General features: G+C 46.8%; 1 protein-coding gene across 5 annotated transcripts in view; it reads right to left on the minus strand.

The window, feature by feature from the left end:
* The window catches only part of ambra1b (autophagy/beclin-1 regulator 1b), a 36,867-nt gene that overhangs the window by 15,297 nt on the left and 2,898 nt on the right, over positions 1-18,672 (minus strand). For 3 of the 5 annotated variants that reach the window (XM_054733326.2, XM_015965083.3, XM_070550478.1), the window contains exons 3-11: positions 17,961-18,019; positions 15,622-15,805; positions 15,245-15,417; positions 15,088-15,154; positions 5,103-6,643; positions 4,944-5,030; positions 3,476-3,661; positions 262-342; positions 59-159 (exon numbers count right to left, since the gene is read on the minus strand). In XM_054733326.2, coding sequence (XP_054589301.2) covers positions 59-159; positions 262-342; positions 3,476-3,661; positions 4,944-5,030; positions 5,103-6,643; positions 15,088-15,154; positions 15,245-15,417; positions 15,622-15,805; positions 17,961-18,019 — 2,479 coding nt within the window. The remainder of the gene's footprint in view (positions 1-58; positions 160-261; positions 343-3,475; positions 3,662-4,943; positions 5,031-5,102; positions 6,644-15,087; positions 15,155-15,244; positions 15,418-15,621; positions 15,806-17,960; positions 18,020-18,672) is intronic. The other 2 variants (XM_070550479.1, XM_054733328.2) reach the window with 2 other exon arrangements.

Here is an 18,672-nt window from a genome sequence, read left to right on the forward strand (position 1 = left end):
AAGTTTAGGGATCACGGAGATCTTCCTTTAATTTAACCCAAAGGGTGTGTGTGTTTACCAGCAAGCACTCTGTTGACAGAGGAGTGTGTGGCGAGCCCTGGCTGCCCTCGCTCATGAAAGATTCCAGCGTAGGGCAGATACTCTGGGAGGAGAAAACGTCTGCAGAACACGGTGAAGAAAACAGAAAAGCAGATCAGAGACAGAAATCCAGACAAAGGTGGACAGGCTGCTGCAGAATCACTGATCTGAGACCAGACTCACCGAGGGACGAAGCGGCCCAGTGAGGGTGCGGACATCCTGGCGTTTCGAGGCGTCCGGTGTCTCGCTCGTTCGCCGTTATCACTGACAACAAAAACATAACAGAATAACGTTTATGGGACACTTCCTGTCTTCTCAGGGGTCACAGAACAAGCATCAAATAAATGAATGACTGACTAAAGCTTCCTCATATAGGGTTTGGGTGGTGTATGGAAGAAAATGTGTATCATAATTCTAAGTACTTTAAATGGTAGGGCTGAGCTATCTAACATTTTAGACCAAAATTGAAATTTCAAACAAGGTGATCATGTGATGGTCAAAGCTGCCATTTGGTAGTGCTCCTGATTGACCCAAGATCTGTTGTGTCAGCGTTCATAGATAGTTTCTCAAACTAAGTAAAAGGACACAGAAGAATAGCAGCTGGCACTAACGCAACACAGAAACTGGATGCGAAAAAAGAAACGCAAGCTCTCAAAGACTCTGGCAAACCAAAGCGTTACTATGGAGGACCTCACAAAGGCTGAGACAGCCATAGTTTCTTTTTGTCATACCAAAGATTCCCTAACAAGGTTACTGCATTACCATCCAGTAATCCAGACATACACAAAAGCTTTCAGAACTACAAACTGAACCTTGTCCCACAGGAAGGACTGTTACATGTTGGGGGCCAGTCGAGCACAGCAGCTATCCATGAAAAATTGAAACTTCCACTCATTTTGGCTAAAGATCAGCACATATCCAAGGTTATCGTCCATAATTACCACCTGCAGCTCAGGCATGGAGGAAGAAACCATGTCCTGTCAACAGTAACCCTGGTTTCACACTGGAAGCATCAGCGGCGTGAAACGACAGCGGAATGGTTTATTCGTGAACTTCAAAGCGGTCCTTTTCACACCGGGAGAGTCTTGGCAGAGGCGCGGCTTCCTCACCGTGCTCTTCGCTGAACTCGCGAGATCACACGATCCCTCGAGACTTCAGGTCACGGTTTATGCAATCCGCCATTAAACCAAAAAGAAAGAAATCACGTTTGATATCGCTGTGTGATGTCATATATGATGTTGTTCCTCTCCACTGCCAGGATTAAAGCCATGAAAATACATCGCTGCACTTGTGGAATGATGCTGTGAGTGAATAAGCCGTTGGGTCACACGTATGCCTCATGTATAAAGGTTGGTTTATGCTCGACGCGTCCGCGAGGTCCACACGGCTCTGCGCAGCGAAAATGCATCATTTTAACAACCACGCCCCTCCACCGCGCCTCCGCACGGCCCAAAATTTCTGCAACGCGCACCTAGGAAAATTTCTAACCACGCGGACGGTCGGACACGGAAAAACATGGCGGACCGGCAAGAACTAGTATGGCAGAGGTTCGTAAATACAGACATTTGTATGATTCAGCTCTCAGAGATCACCGTGATCAACATGTTGTTAATAATTCTTGGAGAGAAGTAGCTCGGACTGTCGGAAAAGACGAGGATGCTGTTAAAAATGCTGGAATGCCATGTTGTAAACAGTAATTTCTACTTCTACTATGGTGTAGTGTTGGATGCATGCTGTGGAGCTCCATGCTGCCCCGTTCAGTTTGGGAGAATATTGGCTCACCGCAGAGACGAGCCGCATGAACCATAAACTCTGCGAGTTGTGAAGCACGTTCCATCCGCGAGCCGCATCACCGCGCGGAAAGTGAATGAGTCAAGCATAAACCAAGCTTTAGAAACTGCATCGCTGCAGTACTTTTGTTTTGAAAATTACCAGGGATTTTACACCGAAACAGCATGTGATTTCCTGTCTAGCCCTATGTTAACTGTGGAAATTGATGCATCCCAGAAGCGGCTCACGGAAAAATTACAACCCGATCCTATCTTTAGCGGCGCAGCGTGCCGCTTCTGGGATGCGCCTGGAAATTGCCGCGTCGCTGCTGGTTTGAAACAGTCCATAGTATTTGAAGCCGTGACGTTCAGCTGCCGTTCCACGCTGCTGATGCTTTCAGTGTGAAACCGAGGTAAGGCGAATGCTTTAGATGACAAATGGCATTTCAGTTGCAAAAAGGGTCACAGCAAAATGTTTCTTTTGCAATCAACAAATGGCAGATCTGCCAGAGGAAACAGTAGTACCAACATTTACAAACATCGGCGTGGATTATTTTGGACCAATTGACATAAAAAAAGAGGACACAGAATCATAAAATAATATACAGGAAATTCCTGTCAGGAATACACTAGCATGACTAGCTGAGCCATGCACCTTGAAGTGGCTTACTCTCTGGACACAGACTCCTGCACTAACACACTGTGAAGTTTTATCTCCCAAAGAGGACAAGTCTCATCAATGAGATCAGGGACCACCACCACCATCATCATCATCATCATCACCACCACCACCATCATCATCACCACTACCACTATCACTATCATCATCATAATCACCATGACCGCCATCCTCATCATCATCATCACCACCACGATCACCATCATCACCACCACCACCATCATCATCACCACCACCATCATCATCATCATGACCATCACCACCATCATCATCACCATCACCACCATCATCATCACCACCACCATCATCACCATCCTCATCATCATCATCACCACTAAGATCACCATCATCACCACCACCACCACCACCACCATCATCATCATCATCACCACCATCATCATCATCATCACCACCACCACCATCCTCATCATCATCATCACCATCACCACTATCACTTCCATTATCATCATCATCACCATCACCACTATCACTTCCATTATCATCATCATCACCATGACCACCATCCTCATCATCATCATCACCACTAAGATCACCATCATCACCACCACCACCACCACCACCATCATCATCATCACCACCATCATCATCATCATCACCACCACCACCATCCTCATCATCATCATCACCACTAAGATCACCATCATCACCACCACCACCACCATCATCATCATCATCACCACCATCATCATCATCATCACCACCACCACCATCATCATCATCACCACCACCACCACCACCATCATTACCATCACCACCAATAGTCATCATCACCACCATCATCACCAACACCACTACCATCATCACCACCATCAACATCGTCATCATCATCATCATCATCACCACCACCACCATCATCATCATCACCACCATCTCTACTCTTGAATACCCAATATGACTCATCGATCCTGCTGTGTGATGAAGGACTTACTCCACTTCCTCAAAGTCCACATCACTGTTGTCTATGGAATTGGTCGGGTTGCTTATCGGGCTATCGGAGGATGTGGACATGGCCCTCAGGCGGTTCTGTTGGTACCGCAGCGAGCGCTGGCGAATGCTGTCTCGCCTCGACAGATATTGAATCATCCTCTGAGCGTAGTAGGCTGCAGGAGAAAGTCTGCAAAGCGAAGATGAACATCTCAGGCCTTATATTTTGGTCACAGCAGCAGATTTAAACAAGGGGGAGGAGATGGAGCATACCAGCGGATTGGACTAATGCCAGACTTTTTACAATTCATTAAAGAAGTCCTTCACAGAGAAATCATTTTTAAATGACTTTTTCTGATTATAATTGGTCACCGAGTTTGTCATGCAGGCTGAACATGAAAATAACTGTTAGCATTAGCAACTCCAACACACAGCAGAACTCCTCCAGGCTTGTGTTGTTTGCAGAGCAAACAGTCAGTGGCAGAGTTGTGTTGCTGTTGGCCAATCAGAGGAAAGATGTTCAAATATCAGCAAATAAGACTCCAAAACCTGTCATCTGAAGCACAGCTCTGATCAGGCTCACTTCTAGATCCTGAAACAGGCTGGCTCCCCCCCCCCCCAATCAACCAGAGTACGACTTACAAGGCACTCCTTCCTAGTACCTGGTCGGAGGGACCGGTAGTGCCAGTGCTCGGCAGCCTCACCTCTGTCAGTGCGCCACAGGACAGCTGTGGCTACTTCGTAGCTCTTCACCACCAGAGTATGAATGTTTGAGTGAATGGGTGAATGACTGTGTTGTAAACCACCTTGGGGGGTTCTAGGACTCTAGAAGATGCTATATCAAATACAGGCCATTTACCATTACTAGAGATCACTGCAAATGTATTAACCCTCTCAGGCTCTAAATAAGTTTTGATAAAAGGACGAACAACGAAGTCCTTCAGGGGTACTTCTGAGTTAAAAATGCTCATGAAATACGTACGTGGAGTAACAAGGTAGGTAGGTTTTAACGTTGCACATCTGCAATGCCTGCCTCCAGAGGGTTAAAATGAGGGATGGACCTCTTTAAAAGTCAGCTGATTGGTGGGGTTGACAGTAACAGAGGAGTTAAGTGACCACCCCCTAACCAGAGGGTTGCAGGTTTGCATCCTGCTCAGGCCAGTCATGTCCTTGGGAAAGACACTTATACCAACTTGTGTGTTGGTAGTGGTCAGAGGAACCAGTGATGTCTGTGTACGGCAGTCTGACTTCTGTCAGGGTGCCCCAGGGCAGCTGTGGCTACAATGTAGCTCATCACCATCAGTGTATGAATGGGTGAATGATTCAGTGTAGTGTGAAGTGGTTTGGAGTCTCTGATTCCGAAAACCGCCATACAAGTGGGCTTATTTATTAGTTATTATTACTGTGGAATAAAATCAGGGTTCGGTTAAATTATGATGAAGACCTGTCACTCTCAGGGGATGAAGGCCTACCTGGCTGGGTCGGGATAAATGGGGTGGTCTCTTGATCCGGACATGTCGTAGCGAGACAAGGATAAGAGAGACGATTCCAACAGTCGCCTGCAAGAAAACACAATTATTGGAAAAGAGGTAGAAGCTGATTAAGCGAAACAGGAAGTGGAAGAGAAGTACCTCCTCAAGGAGTCCTCATCAGGGGGGTCAACAGGCATTTCTTGGCTTAAGGCCTCGGGGGTCTCAATAGATCGGCTAGTAGCAGCCTGCCGGTACACCCTTTCCCACTGTGCGGTGTCCTGGTTGTACACCAAGCCCACTGTCTGCTCGCCAGACTGGCTTGGGGGTGGGGCTATGGGGAAGGCCACAGTTCCTGCTCCTCCTATTGGAGGAGGAAGAGAAGGAGGTGGTGGGGGCGTTTGCTCGCTGGGCTCTGTAGACACCCTCAGATCCTGGTTTTGAGCTTCCAGTGTCCTCCTCGTTTCCTCCGGCTGCCAAGAAGATGCAGATGAAGGAAAGGAGGAGGAGGAGGAGGGCGGCTCTGGAACAGAAGCAGAGGTGGAGGAGGCCTGATTGGTGCGCTCCCAGCGCTGGGAGTCATGATTGAAGGTCAGGAGGTTGTGGCAGGCTCGGCAGCGGTTCAGGTGGCCTCGGGAGGCAGGAGGAGGAGCGTTGTTCTCCAGGCTGTGGGAGGCAGAGGGAGGAGGAGGGAGAGGAGGCTGGTAATGGATGATAGTTGGAGAGGAAGTGGAAGAAGATTGACTCGGTCTGCCTGGGTCCATGTTGTTGTTCAGCAACTCTTGGCTGGGCTCCTGGCTGCCGTCTGCCAGGCTGCCCCCTAGTGTTGGGTCGATGTTAGTGCGGTCTATCTCCAGGAAGTACCGGCTCAGGTTGCACTGCAGCACATTGCGGAAAGACGCCGAGTTGCTGCGCGAGCCGTCCCAGAAGGGGTGATGGCCACTGCTCGTGCCAGCAGCATCTCTGGTCCCAGACTCTCCTTGTTGGGGGAAACCTCGACCCTCGGTAGCAGAGGTGTAAACGGGAGAGTGAGAGGAGCCATCCTGTTGACGAAGAACTGACAGAAGACTGACTGAGGATGATGAGGAGGTCCTGGGAGGCAGCATGGCTGGATTTACCCCACTGTCCCTCATGCTCAGCAGGCTTCTGGTCCATTCAGGTCCGGGCCTGGGCGCAGGATGTGAGTCAAGCGCACTTGGAATGACGGAATTGAGAGAGGTGCTGGCGCTGTAATAGACTGAGGTGAAAGCTGAGGGGCGTTCTGATGGTTGTCTGGGTTCCGTACGGGCCGAGGAAAAGGTGGAAGCTGTGGAGAGCGTTGGAACATCGGACGATACCATGGAGTCAGACGGAGTTAATGTGGAAGCACCAGCAGCCAGAGAAGGGTTACGGCTGACGGAGCAGCGACTGCACAGGCACAGCATACCCAGGTGCTGAGTGCAACCAGGGTATGAGGGCCCATGCTCAGAGCCAGGGTAATGGGCAAGAGGCATACTGGGAGATTCTCCAATACTACCTGTGTTTTCACCAAGAGCCCGCGGATGCTCGCCTCCGCTCTGAGAACTCGGCGCACGAGACGACAAGATGTGGAGAAAGTTATGAAGGATGGGAGTTCTGCGGACTGGCTGGGAAGGCAGGAAGGAGCGCTGTCGGAAGTGTGGCATCTCCACGCTGTCCATGGGAACCTCAGACTCCTCCTCATTCTGGAACACAGAACCAGAACCAGAATGAAAACCAGGACTAGGGATTTTCAACCGAGCTGGTTTCAGTGCTAGCTTGGTGCCAGAGCCTGACCTATCCTAGTTTCTTTGGTTTTCTGGTTTCAAACCGGAATATAACCTTAATCCATCTCCTTGTTGAGCCAGATTCTTGCTCAGAATCCCTTTCAACTAGCCTAATGAGCTAGACCAAATTCTTGCTTTGCAAAATTTGGTCTAGGAACGCTCCACTTTAACTTCTGTAGCCCCTAGCAGCATTACAGCTGGCCAATCACAGTGCTCTATCGGCTTTGTGGGCCAATCAGGGCCCTCTATTCTGGCGGGCGGGATGATGCAAAGGAGTGGAACAAGATGGCAACAGCTCATTTAAAACGGTTTTTACATCAGCTATCACCACATTAATCACCACCATCAACCAGTCCATTTTGGACTATTAGGACTTGGGCTTTATTAAAATCAGGAGCAGATAGATGTATTTAAGTAAAATTTTTAAGAAAAAAGGTGTATTTTCGTCTTTTTCAACAGCGGACTGCCTCGTTTACCAACATCCGTTATGTTGAGTACGTCACATTGTTCATTGTCCAGTAGCATGCAGAGATCGTTTGAAAGACAACGGTAGAACCCGCCCCATGACAGAGAACCATTAATGGAGCGTTGCCAGACCATCTTTCAACCCTTTAGTGTAATTTGTCAGTAAATATTTTTACACATATCTTATATATTTTTAGATGATGTGAAACACTGTGGTTAACCCACCGTAAAAACGTCTCCAACCCCGCTAACAAAAAAACAGATATTAGCGGACCAACGTGAAAGTGAAACTGAACAAATGCATGCTTTCAGAACCACCGTGAACAACCACCAGGACCGCTCCGTTTCCACCTAGGAAGTGCTTCAAGTCTGCTGTGAGGGATTATTTTAAGACTCCCAAAGCTGCTAACAGAGAAACTCAGAAGATGATCGTCTATCTGCAGAGCTGGCAGGAAAAAAAAAGTTGTGATCCGATCCTCAGGCCGCCATAATAGATCCCCTCAACACCTTGGCTGCTCCTAGAAATCCTGTCCATAAAAGTTATGAACAGAATCTGTGACAAAGGGCAGACTTGGCGGAGTCCAACTCTCACCGGAAACGAGCTCGATTTACTGTTGGCAATGCAGACCAAGCTCTGACACCGGTCATACAGGGACCTAACAGCCTGCATCAGAGAGCCTGGTATCCTATACCCCCGGAGTACCCCCACAGGGCCGCCTGGGGTACGCGGTCTAATGCCTTCTCTAAATCCACAAAACACATGTAGATTTGTTGGGATAATGCCCACGCACCCTCCAGGACACCCTAAGGGTAGGACGAAAACAACATTGCTCCTCCTGAATCCAAGGTTCAAATATCCTATGGACCCTCCTCTCCAGAACCCCTGAATAGGCCTTACCAGGGAGGCTCAGGAGTGTGTGCAAGACTATCAAGAACATTAAAATCAACGTGACAGAAAATACAATTTAAAAATTAAAAAGAAACCAAGTTAAAGTTAAACCCAAATGCATAGTTAGGGTCTGCTAGGACCGCCTGGCAGAAGAACCTGTTAAAGACGGTCTTCAACTCCCACCTCCGGCAGAGCTTTGACCGCGTCCCGAGAGCAGTGGGGGACATTGACTCCGAGTGGGCCTTGTTCCACTCTGCAATTGTTGAGGCGGCTGTTGCTAGCTGTGGTCACAAGGTGGCCGGTGCCAGTCGTGGTGGTAACCCCCGTACCTGTTGGTGGACACCAGAGGTTCGGGGAGCCGTCAGACTGAAGAAGGAGGCCTACAGGGCGAGGCTGGTCTGTGGGTCTCCGGAGGCAGCAGACAGGTACCGGATAGCCAAGCGGGGTGCAGCAGTGGCAGTTGCTGAGGCAAAATCTCGGGCGTGGGAGGAGTTTGGTGAGGCCATGGAGAAAGACTATCGATCGGCTCCAAAGAGGTTCTGGCAAAATGTCCGGCGCCTCAGGAGAGGAAGGCAGCAACTCGCTCACACTGTTTACAGTGGGGATGGGGAGATGCTGACGTCAACTGGGGCTATAGTCAGACGCTGGAAGGAATATTTTGAGGAGCTCCTCAATCCCACCTATGCGCATTCCAAGGAGGAACCAGAGCTGGGAGACCTGGGGATGGACTGTCCAATCTCGGGGGCAGAAGTTGCTGAGGTAGTCAAACAACTACACAGCGGTGGAGCCCCGGGGGCAGATGAGGTTCGTCCTGGGTATCTCAAGGCAATGGATGTTGTAGGGCTGTCATGGTTGACACATCTCTGCAACATTGCGTGGTCATCGGGGGCAGTTCCTGTGGAGTGGCAGACCGGGGTGGTGGTCCCCATCTTTAAGAAGGGTGACCTGAGGGTGTGTTCCAACTATAGGGGGATCGCACTCCTCAGCCTCCCTGGAAAGGTCTACTCCAAGGTACTGGAGAGGAGGGTCCGATCGATAGTTGAATCTCAGATTGAGGAGGAGCAATGTGGTTTTCGGCCTGGCCGTGGAACTGTGGACCAGCTCTATACCCTTGCAAGGGTGATGGAGGAGGCATGGGAGTTTGCCCAACCAATCCACATGTGTTTTGTGGATTTGGAGAAGGCTTATGACCGTGTCCCCAGGGGCACCCTGTGGGGGACGCTCCAGGAGTACGGGGTGGGTGGCTTTCCGTTAAGGGCCATTCAGTCCCTTTACCAGAGGAGCGTGAGTTTGGTCCGCATAGCCGGTAGTAAGTCGGACCTGTTCCCGGTGAGGGTTGGACTCCGCCAGGGCTGCCCTTTGTCACCAGTTCTGTTCATTACCATTATGGACAGAATTTCTAGGCGCAGCCGTGGGGTGGAGTGTGTCGAGTTTGGTGGCAGGAGAATCTCGTCTCTGCTTTTTGCGGATGATGTGGTCCTCCTAGCTTCATCCAGCTCTGACTTTCAGCTCTTGCTGGGTAGATTCGCGGCCGAGTGTGAAGCGGCTGGGATGAGGATCAGCACCTCCAAATCTGAGACCATGGTTCTCGACCGGAAAAGGGTGGCTTGCCAACTCCGGATTGGGGGAGACATCCTACCTCAAGTGGAGGAGTTTAAGTATCTCGGGGTCTTGTTCACGAGTGAGGGTAGGAGGGATCGGGAGATCGACAGGCGGATTGGTTCGGCGTCTGCAGTGATGCGGACGCTGAGCCGATCTGTCGTGGTGAAGAGGGAGCTGAGCAAGAAAGCCAGGCTCTTGATTTACCGGTCGATCTATGTCCCAATCCTCACCTATGGCCATGAGCTTTGGGTAATGACCAAAAGAACAAGATCGCGGATACAAGCGGCCGAAATGAGTTTCCTCCGTAGGGTGGCCGGGCTCAGCCTTAGAGGTAGGGTGAGGAGCTCGGACATTCGGGAGGGACTCGGAGTAGAACCGCTGCTCCTCCGGATCGAAAGGAGCCAGTTGAGGTGGTTTGGGCATCTGATCAGGATGCCTCCTGGACGCCTCCCCGGGGAGGTGTTTCGGGCATGTCCTGCCGGCAGGAGGCCCCCGGGTAGACCCAGGACACGTTGGAGAGGTTACATCTCCAATCTGGTCCGGAAACGCCTTGGGGTCCTGCCGGAGGAGCTGGTGGAGAAGGCCGGGGAGAGGATGGTCTGGAGCTCCCTAGTTGGGATGCTGCCCCCGCGACCCGGACCCGGATAAGCGGAGGAAGACGACGACGACCAAGTTAAAGTTAAAGGGTGAGCAAATACAGTGCAGAAGGTGCAGCATAAGAACATTTATTCAAAGGCTGATGAAAACATGAAGGTTTTCAGTTTTGATTTAGAAGTTTATAGAGTTGGGGCCCATCTGAGGTCATGAGTGTAGCGTACCTAAAGGTCAAGTATTTTCATCAAAAGGACCAGAAATTAACTTTTTCATTTGCAAACACAAACTGCATCACACATCCAGGGACACATCACATCTGTCTCGACTCCAAACAAGAAAAACGAGAATCTACTACGTGCAACCAAATAAGTTAGCCATAATAAGTGCCTTCCTTTTCTTGGCTGGAACAAAAGTCATGCAGAAGACAGACTTTCTGCACCCTCTCTCTGAATAAAGTTCCTCTTCCTTGAATCATAAATGACATTTTTAAACTTTATAATTGCATAAGTGTCATATAATCATCTATTGTTAAATCCCAAAGTAAGTGCATAATATGTACATTAATCAATGATGTGTTAAAATGGATATTTTTCCTGCAATGATTCATGTCAGACCTTAAACTACACCAAACCAGTATATGCTGATTTAACCAGTTAATCCATCAATATACTCATACATCATAAGATTAATATTAAGGTTTTAACATTCACTTCATATAACTGTTTAAAACATTTCCGCTTCACACTGAGAGTTCACCTCTCTGAGGATCTGAGGGAAGGTGTGATTTCTGAGCTATTTTGGCCACGCCCTTTAAGCGTGTCAAATTCTGATTTGCCAAATTTATAAACAAAGTTGATAAAAACAGGAATCACTTCCTGATCTAGTCAGTCTTCGCCGTTCACTCAATGAGGCCAGTCGAGTGAACAAGCATTTTGAGACCATCCTTTTGACCTCAAGGTCAAAGCCTCTCTGCAACGCCTGCGAGTGATTTTAGACACCCAACACCTCAGACAGACATCCAACCTCCAGGTCCTGGTTGCATCTCATGGCCAGTGAACTACGACTCTTTGGGTTCTCGCGGTCTTGACGTCACTCGGGCTGCCTTTCCTCCGGACCGCTGGGAGCGACATACAAGGATATCGTAGACTCTGCACACTTAGTGTTATACTAAATAAAGTCTAGCTTATCAAACCATACAGCCAAATTGATTTTACAACCCAGACTTCACAAGCTCTCTCAGATACTCACAAGGCTCTGCTAAAACATCTAGCTTCCATTCATCATCTGTTTTCTGTATAACCATCATTTCATTCATACTTTGCCATGTACAATCATTTAGTTAAGGAAAATAGAATTAAAATCATTTTATAACGGTCACCAAGCCACAGGGACGTGCATGAACTAAGGGGGGAGAGTGTAACCCGGTTATTTAGTTGATGCAGTAAACTTTATAATTCTTATGCATCGCTGGTTAACTTCCCTCACTCTCAGTCGAAGTCTGAAACATTGTAATCCTACGAACACGAACTCACGCGATACTTTGTGATGCACGGGCACAAGGCTATATCAACATGGCTGCCCCGTTGGACAGCCGAATGCGTGTGTGGAGGTAGGAAACGTGCGTTTGTTCACTTTCACTTTGGTCCACTAATGTGCTTTTTTTTTTTTTGCGGTGTTGGAGACGCGTTTACGGTGGGTTAACCACAGCGTTTCACACCGTGGTTAATAGTCAAACCAGTTAATCATTGCAAGCCTAGTTCAGCTGTTATTAAATTATCAAATTAAATTATTTGGAGCGAAGAGACCAAAACGTTGAGGCCACAACCATAAACGTTAGGGAGGAGTGAACAAGGCCTATGATGAAAAGTGCTCCATTCCTTCTGTGAAACATGGAGGCGGTTGGCTGATGTTTTGGGGATGTGTGAGTTAACAAGGCTCTGGAAACCTGGTCAATGTTGAAGACAGTCAGCAGCATTCATTTAAAAAAAATACTGGAGGAGAATTAGGGATGCAACGATACCACTTTTTTCCAAACCGATACAATACCGATACTTGGATCTGAGTACTCGCCAAAACCGATTACCAATACTGATACTTCCACCACATAAAAAATGCAATGATTTGGAATACAGATATTATTTTCTTCTCTGCTGTCAATAGGAAAAGACTGTGAGGTAGATAAAAAGTAAAATATATGAATAGAAATCATCACAAAACTAAAATATTAGGTGAACAGAAATGACAAGTTACAGTGAAGCCATTTTCAAGCAACTGCATTGGTATCGGTTACTGGTATTGGCTAACTTTTACCGATACCGATACTGGTATCTGTATTGGTATCAGCACCGATAACGACACCAGTATCGTATCGATGCATCCCTAAGGAGAATGTGCGCTCATCAGCCCAAAAGCTGCACATGGGGAGAGCTCAAATGTGCTGTTCATGCAGACGGACCATGCATTTATAGGAACTGGAGGCTTTTTGCCAAGAAAAAGAGAACCAACTCCACAACGACCACAAAAGACTCCAAGCTGTCACTGATGCTAAACAGGGTGATACAAGCTATTAGGCACTGGGGTGGGCAAACTTATTGACAGGGTCATTTTGGTATTTTACATACACTGCCTGGCCAAATAAAAGCTCACACACTAATATCTGGTTGTGCCTCCTTTAGCTTTTATTACAACACACACTTGCTGTAGCGTTGTTTTCCATAAGCTTCACCAGGTTTGTCTCCATCCATGTTGCTTTAATGTCTCACCAAGATCTTGCACTGATGATGGTAGTCTGACCGCTGCACAAAGCCTTCTCCAGCGCATCCCATAGATGGGGTTAAGGTCTGGACTCTGGTGTGAAAATGATGTCTCATGCTCCCTGAACCATTCTTTCGCTTTCTGACCCGATGAATCCTGGCATTGTCACCTTGGAATATGCTCGTGCCATCAGGGAAGATGGAATAACCTGGTCATTCAGGATATTCAGGTAGTCAGCTGTAGGGTTGTCACGGTGTGAAAATTTAACCTCATGGTTATTGTGACCAAAATTACCACAGTTTTCGGTATTATCGTGGTATTTTTTTAAACGTGTTACATTTCCAGACAACTAAATAAACCCTGTATATCAGGAAAATATTGTCCTCAGTTTGTAGCTAAATGTTGCCTAAAATGTGTTATTTTGTAATTATGTTGTTTATTTGTTTACATTTTTTCCCTTTAGTCTTTAAAATACCAATATTTGCCCATAACTTCTTATTTTTTGTCTGTTTGATGTCATCATTTTAAAAATATTAGATCAGATGATACTCAGTACTCAAGTAGCCCAGATACTTTTTTACCCTTACTTGAGTAATAAACCCTATATCAGGAAAATATCGTCCTCGGTTTGTGTTCTTCCAGTGAGCTTTGCAGATGTGGGAAAATGTCATCAGGCAGTAATCGTTGTTAAATTCATAATTATTCTCAGAGAGAGACCAACTCTATCTGCCCCTGGGAGCCCCGTAATGCATAGCGTCATTTCACCATGGCGGTGTCCGCGGCACGGTTTATATGCAGGTAGCGGCGCTGCGGCTGCTTTATATAGCGACTCGTTGCATTCTCCCTCAACCCAAATCCTTGGATCACGCATTTTAGCTAAAACGCTAACGTTAGCTTGCCTTGCGTTGACTGTAGAGTTGTGGGTGATGGTCACGCAGATGTGTCATGAGATTTGAAGCGTTGCTGCCTTTCACAGACACTTTTTCTGCACGTGCTGCAAACAGGATAGCCGTCTTCTATCAACTGTCCCTCGGCATTCTTCAGATATCCAAAAAATGCCCGTACTTCCCACTTTGTCTCCTTTGAGGGATAATAAATGTCCTGAGCTAAGTTTTGGTTGTAAACAACAAAGTGCACATGTGCCGCCGGCAACTTCAGCTGATGATACGGTGGCTGGTAAGGGTCACCGCGCCTACACCGCAGCCACGGTAATCCAGAGGGATAATATATATTTTAAAAAACAAGACGGTTATTATTACTGTCAACTTTTTTACCGGGGTTTACCGCTACATTGGTTACCGTGACAACCCTAGTCAGCTGACCTCATTCTTGGAGCACATCCTGTAGCTGAACCTAGACCTGAGCACATGCAGCAAGCCCAGATCATAGCACTGCCCCCACAGGCTTGTACAGTAGGCACAAGGCATGATGGGTGCATCACTTCATCTGCCTCTCTTCTTACCCTGGTGCACCGTCACTCTGGACCAGGGTCAATCTGGACTCATCAGACCAGTTTTAATAAAGCGTCGGACAGTTCTGAACCCAGTTTTAGTCGTTTGTGCATCTCCTTAGATGTTGCTCTGCCTGATGCCCATGATCTGACCCTTCTCACACAGACTAACATCTTTTCCACCACTAGATGTGTCGTTCCACTTTGTTGTTTAAGAAATGAGAAGCAGCTCGTTGCACCCGTTGGTTTAAATAACTTGTTGCAGCTAAAAGACAATTGCCCTGCAGTAATTATCCACTAGGAGGCTCCTACCTGTCTGCTTAGTTACATCCAGGTGGAGACGTTTTACGGCCGGGCAGTGTATATATCTGTCTGTAGAAAATGGAACCAGCACTAGCTCTGGCTCCAGCACCAAACCACCACTAAAAAGCCCTACCACAGAACCAGAACCTGATCAAGAACCAGGATTGTAATCTGAACCAAGACCTCACTGAGTCCGTTAAACTGGTTCTTTTCTGTGTCAACCCAAATCTGGCTCATCCCTTTTACTGTGAGAATGACTCAAACTGGTTCCAGGACTGGATCAGGGGTTCTGATCCGCCTACTCACCTGCTGACTAGATGGGTTCACGATCGCTGTGAGCAGGTTGTGACCCAGAGGATCAAATCTCACCAACCTAAAAGCAACGCCACACTGTCAGTAAACCCACCTGCTTCCATTTCAACTCATTTACACAAAACATTCATTTGTAAATCATGGAGCCCACCTGACTCTCTCGGTGTCGCTGCCCGTCTTCACCACAGCAAAGGGTTCTGGTCGGCTCCAATCCCAGAAGTGCAGCTCATTGTTGGTCGCAATCAGCAGCAGCTGAGCAGTTGGGTGGAAGGCCAGTGAAGCAATTGCCACGTTGCTCTCAGTATACCAGCTTTCACTCCCACCCTGAAGAAAAAGCACAATAGTGGTTAAGGATAAAATCAGACCAGAGTCAAGATCAGATCAGAATCTGAACTAGATGGAACAGAAAGGATGAATAGGGCCATGTATTGTGAGATTTTGGGCCAACATTTCATTACAATGTTTTTGTCCATAATACAAAGAATTTTGATGTAGACCCTGATCCATTAATCCCCAGGGCGTACTCACATGCAGGTCCCAGATCCGGACCTCCCCATCAAGGCACCCAGAGGCCACCAAGCCAGGAATAGTGGGGTGAAAGGTCACACACCAGGGGGTTCTACGGTGGCCCACTAAAGAATGGAGGCACTTGCCAGTCTTCACCTCTGTTATATAAATGTTGTGGTTGACGTGGGTGGAGGCCATGAGAGTCCTGCAAACAGAGACAAAACAGATGATTGTCTTGATGCTTCATCCAACAAAAGGCTGGCGGTTCCGATTTACAGACCGAATTCTAACCACAGACACTAAATAAGGACATTTAGTGATGTCATTGAGACATGTACATGTGTTACAGACAAGTTAATGTGTTAGAGAGAGAGAGAGCGAGAGCGAGAGCGAGAGAGAGAGAGAGAGAGAGAGAGAGAGAGAGAGAGCGAGAGAGAGAGAGAGAGAGCGAGAGAGAGAGACTTTGATGGAGACTGAGGACGGAGATGAACTGCAGCGATCAATCAATCAAGTGGACTAGCAGCCCTCAGATTTGCAGCGAACATGTTTTTACCGGGTAAGATTAACGTTCATTTATTTCACGAGGAAGACAGGGACAGGGATAAATGTGATGTGTTTATGCTAGTTATTGATAATCCTGATGGATGGATATTTCACCACTGAGGCCGCGCTCCGTCCACTGTAGTGTAAAGCGAGACAATTATTAACAATATTAAAGCTCTGATGTATGATTACGTGTGTTAAAATTACGTTATTTAATTATATGAGCGTCGGCGTTCAGAGATCTTCTCATTCTGGTGTGAGAGCAGCAGCTGAACCCGGCGACACCACCAGCAACAGAATCTGGTAGGGATCCGGACTTTTTAACAATCAGCTTTGGTGTAAAGTGAAACGCTGTTTACAACATTAAGTTATAAATCCAGAGGGGTGAATTTAAGCAAAGTCAGCAACATCTGTGAACAGCTGCAGAGAACGTAAGCTAATGTTGGTAAGCTAGTTAACATACCGCTCTCTATGAGCCCCCGCTAGATGCGCTACGTCCTCTGATAACTGAACTGGGCGTGAACTAGTTGAAGGAATGCTGGAGGAGTTTGTTTTTGTTTTGATCGCAAAAACAATTTCAGGCTCTACTTTTCCCTTTGTTTAGTACTCGTGTCGCTCACTGTTTACATGCTTTTGCCGTCCACCATGGTGGACCCACGTGATTAGGTGACATTGGTGCAAAGGGTCAATAAAGCTCCTCTCTAGATGAAAAGCACAAGTTGCTTCACAAACATTAAAAAAAAGATAATAATGGGGGAAAATCTTAATAGCTTTAACTGTTGTTATTGTATGATTAAATATTAAATATTAATGTGAATGATTTATTGTACTAGATTAGAATCTAGACCATCTTTTCACTTAATCTAGCACTTAATTTACAGGATGGCTTGGCAGGCTAGTGTTGGACCTTTGTTTGCAGAAAATCGTGAATTGAACCGAAATCGCAATTTCTGCAAGAAAATTTTGCTATTCAATATTTTCCTAAAATGATTCAGCCCTAGACACTAGGGGTTGCATGACTTAATTTTTTTTAAAGTCGACAGTCAAGTAATGAAAATCGAGTCGACTTTGACTAGTCGTTGATGACGTCATACACCTGAAGCGGGTTGGTTCGCTGGAGTTTTTGACAATTAAAATTGCGCCCACCCACATTTTCTAAGTGAAACACGTCTCTTTTAACAACGATAGTTTCTGCATCCTGCTTCAGCCCTCTCCCCCTGCGCACTCACTGATGCGCCTGCAGCCTCTCAGAGTTCCTGCTGCTCTAAACATTAAAATAATTATTTCATTTTCTGTTCCTCACTTCTGATTACCTTCAGTGGTGTCTGTTTGTTGCAACCACCAGGTACACCGTGCTCAGGACGCAGATGTCTGGAGCGCGTCAACGATCAGAGCTTTGCATGCGCAAGCTGTTAAGATTAGGATGGGAGTGAGGGGAAGTTTAAATTGCAAAAGGGAAAAGGTCACAATTTGTTTAAATGTCCATTTTATGGCGGGTGTCAGTACCGACGCTCTGGCACAGCGCGTCGCCTCCGCCTCCCGACGCGCAGGGGCTCGTCACCTGCTGTCGTTTCCGAGGACTGCATCTTATTATCACGTGACAGCGACTAATCGATGACAAAGTCACTACAGAGCAGTGAGGTCGACTAGTTCATACAACCCCTACTAGACACGTATATGTGTTACTGAAAGTGTGGATAAAAAAATCCAGTTCAGAATGCAACAAAATGATGTGTGTGTGTGTGTGTGTGTGTGTGTGTGTGTGTGTGTGTGTGTGTGTGTGTGTGTGTGTGTGTGTGTGTGTGTGTGTGTCTCACCTGTCAGGACTGAAGGCCAGCAGGAACGTTGAGCGAGGGCTATCTGGGAGCTCCACTTTCTGTTACAAACACAAACAAACACAACTTTTCTTCTTTGTTTCAAACCTCAAAGTTTTCTAACTATAAAATCCAACTATTTCAATAGAAACACCCAGAAGTGTTACTCCGACTGAAGTTACACATCCCCACTATCTTCTGGTGTAAAGCAATAACGTCATGAGTGAGGATATTTGCAGCTGTGGCTCGTTAAATGCAATATTGCAACTTTGGTGCATAAAGGGTTCATTTTACAGTCCTCAGCAAGTCTTATAAACCTGCACATTTATAATTATTACTTTAATTTATCATTTATTATTTAATGTACACGAGTATGCTCAAGTGAAAAGTTTGATTTTTAGTTTTAATTTATATTGTGTGTTGTTGTTATGTCAGTGCTACATGAACACTTTCATGGTTTTGTAACTGATTTACTGCAATGTCTCGACTTTAGTGAGGTTAGTACACATCGTAGCCAGAAATAATATGGTTCTAATTACTGACATGATCATTTCTTCTGGTGTTTTGGTTTTGGTTTCCTCATTTTCCATTTTGGCCAAGAATTGTCATTTCGGTGCATTCCTAGTTTGACCTTTTCGGCTCCTATCCTTTGTCACAGGTGATGCTGTGACGACCAAAAAGGCCAAAATAAAGCTTTTACTACTCTGAGTAAAAG

This window comes from Nothobranchius furzeri, chromosome 4 (assembly GCF_043380555.1).
Source record: "Nothobranchius furzeri strain GRZ-AD chromosome 4, NfurGRZ-RIMD1, whole genome shotgun sequence".
Taxonomy (NCBI): Eukaryota; Metazoa; Chordata; class Actinopteri; order Cyprinodontiformes; family Nothobranchiidae; genus Nothobranchius; species Nothobranchius furzeri.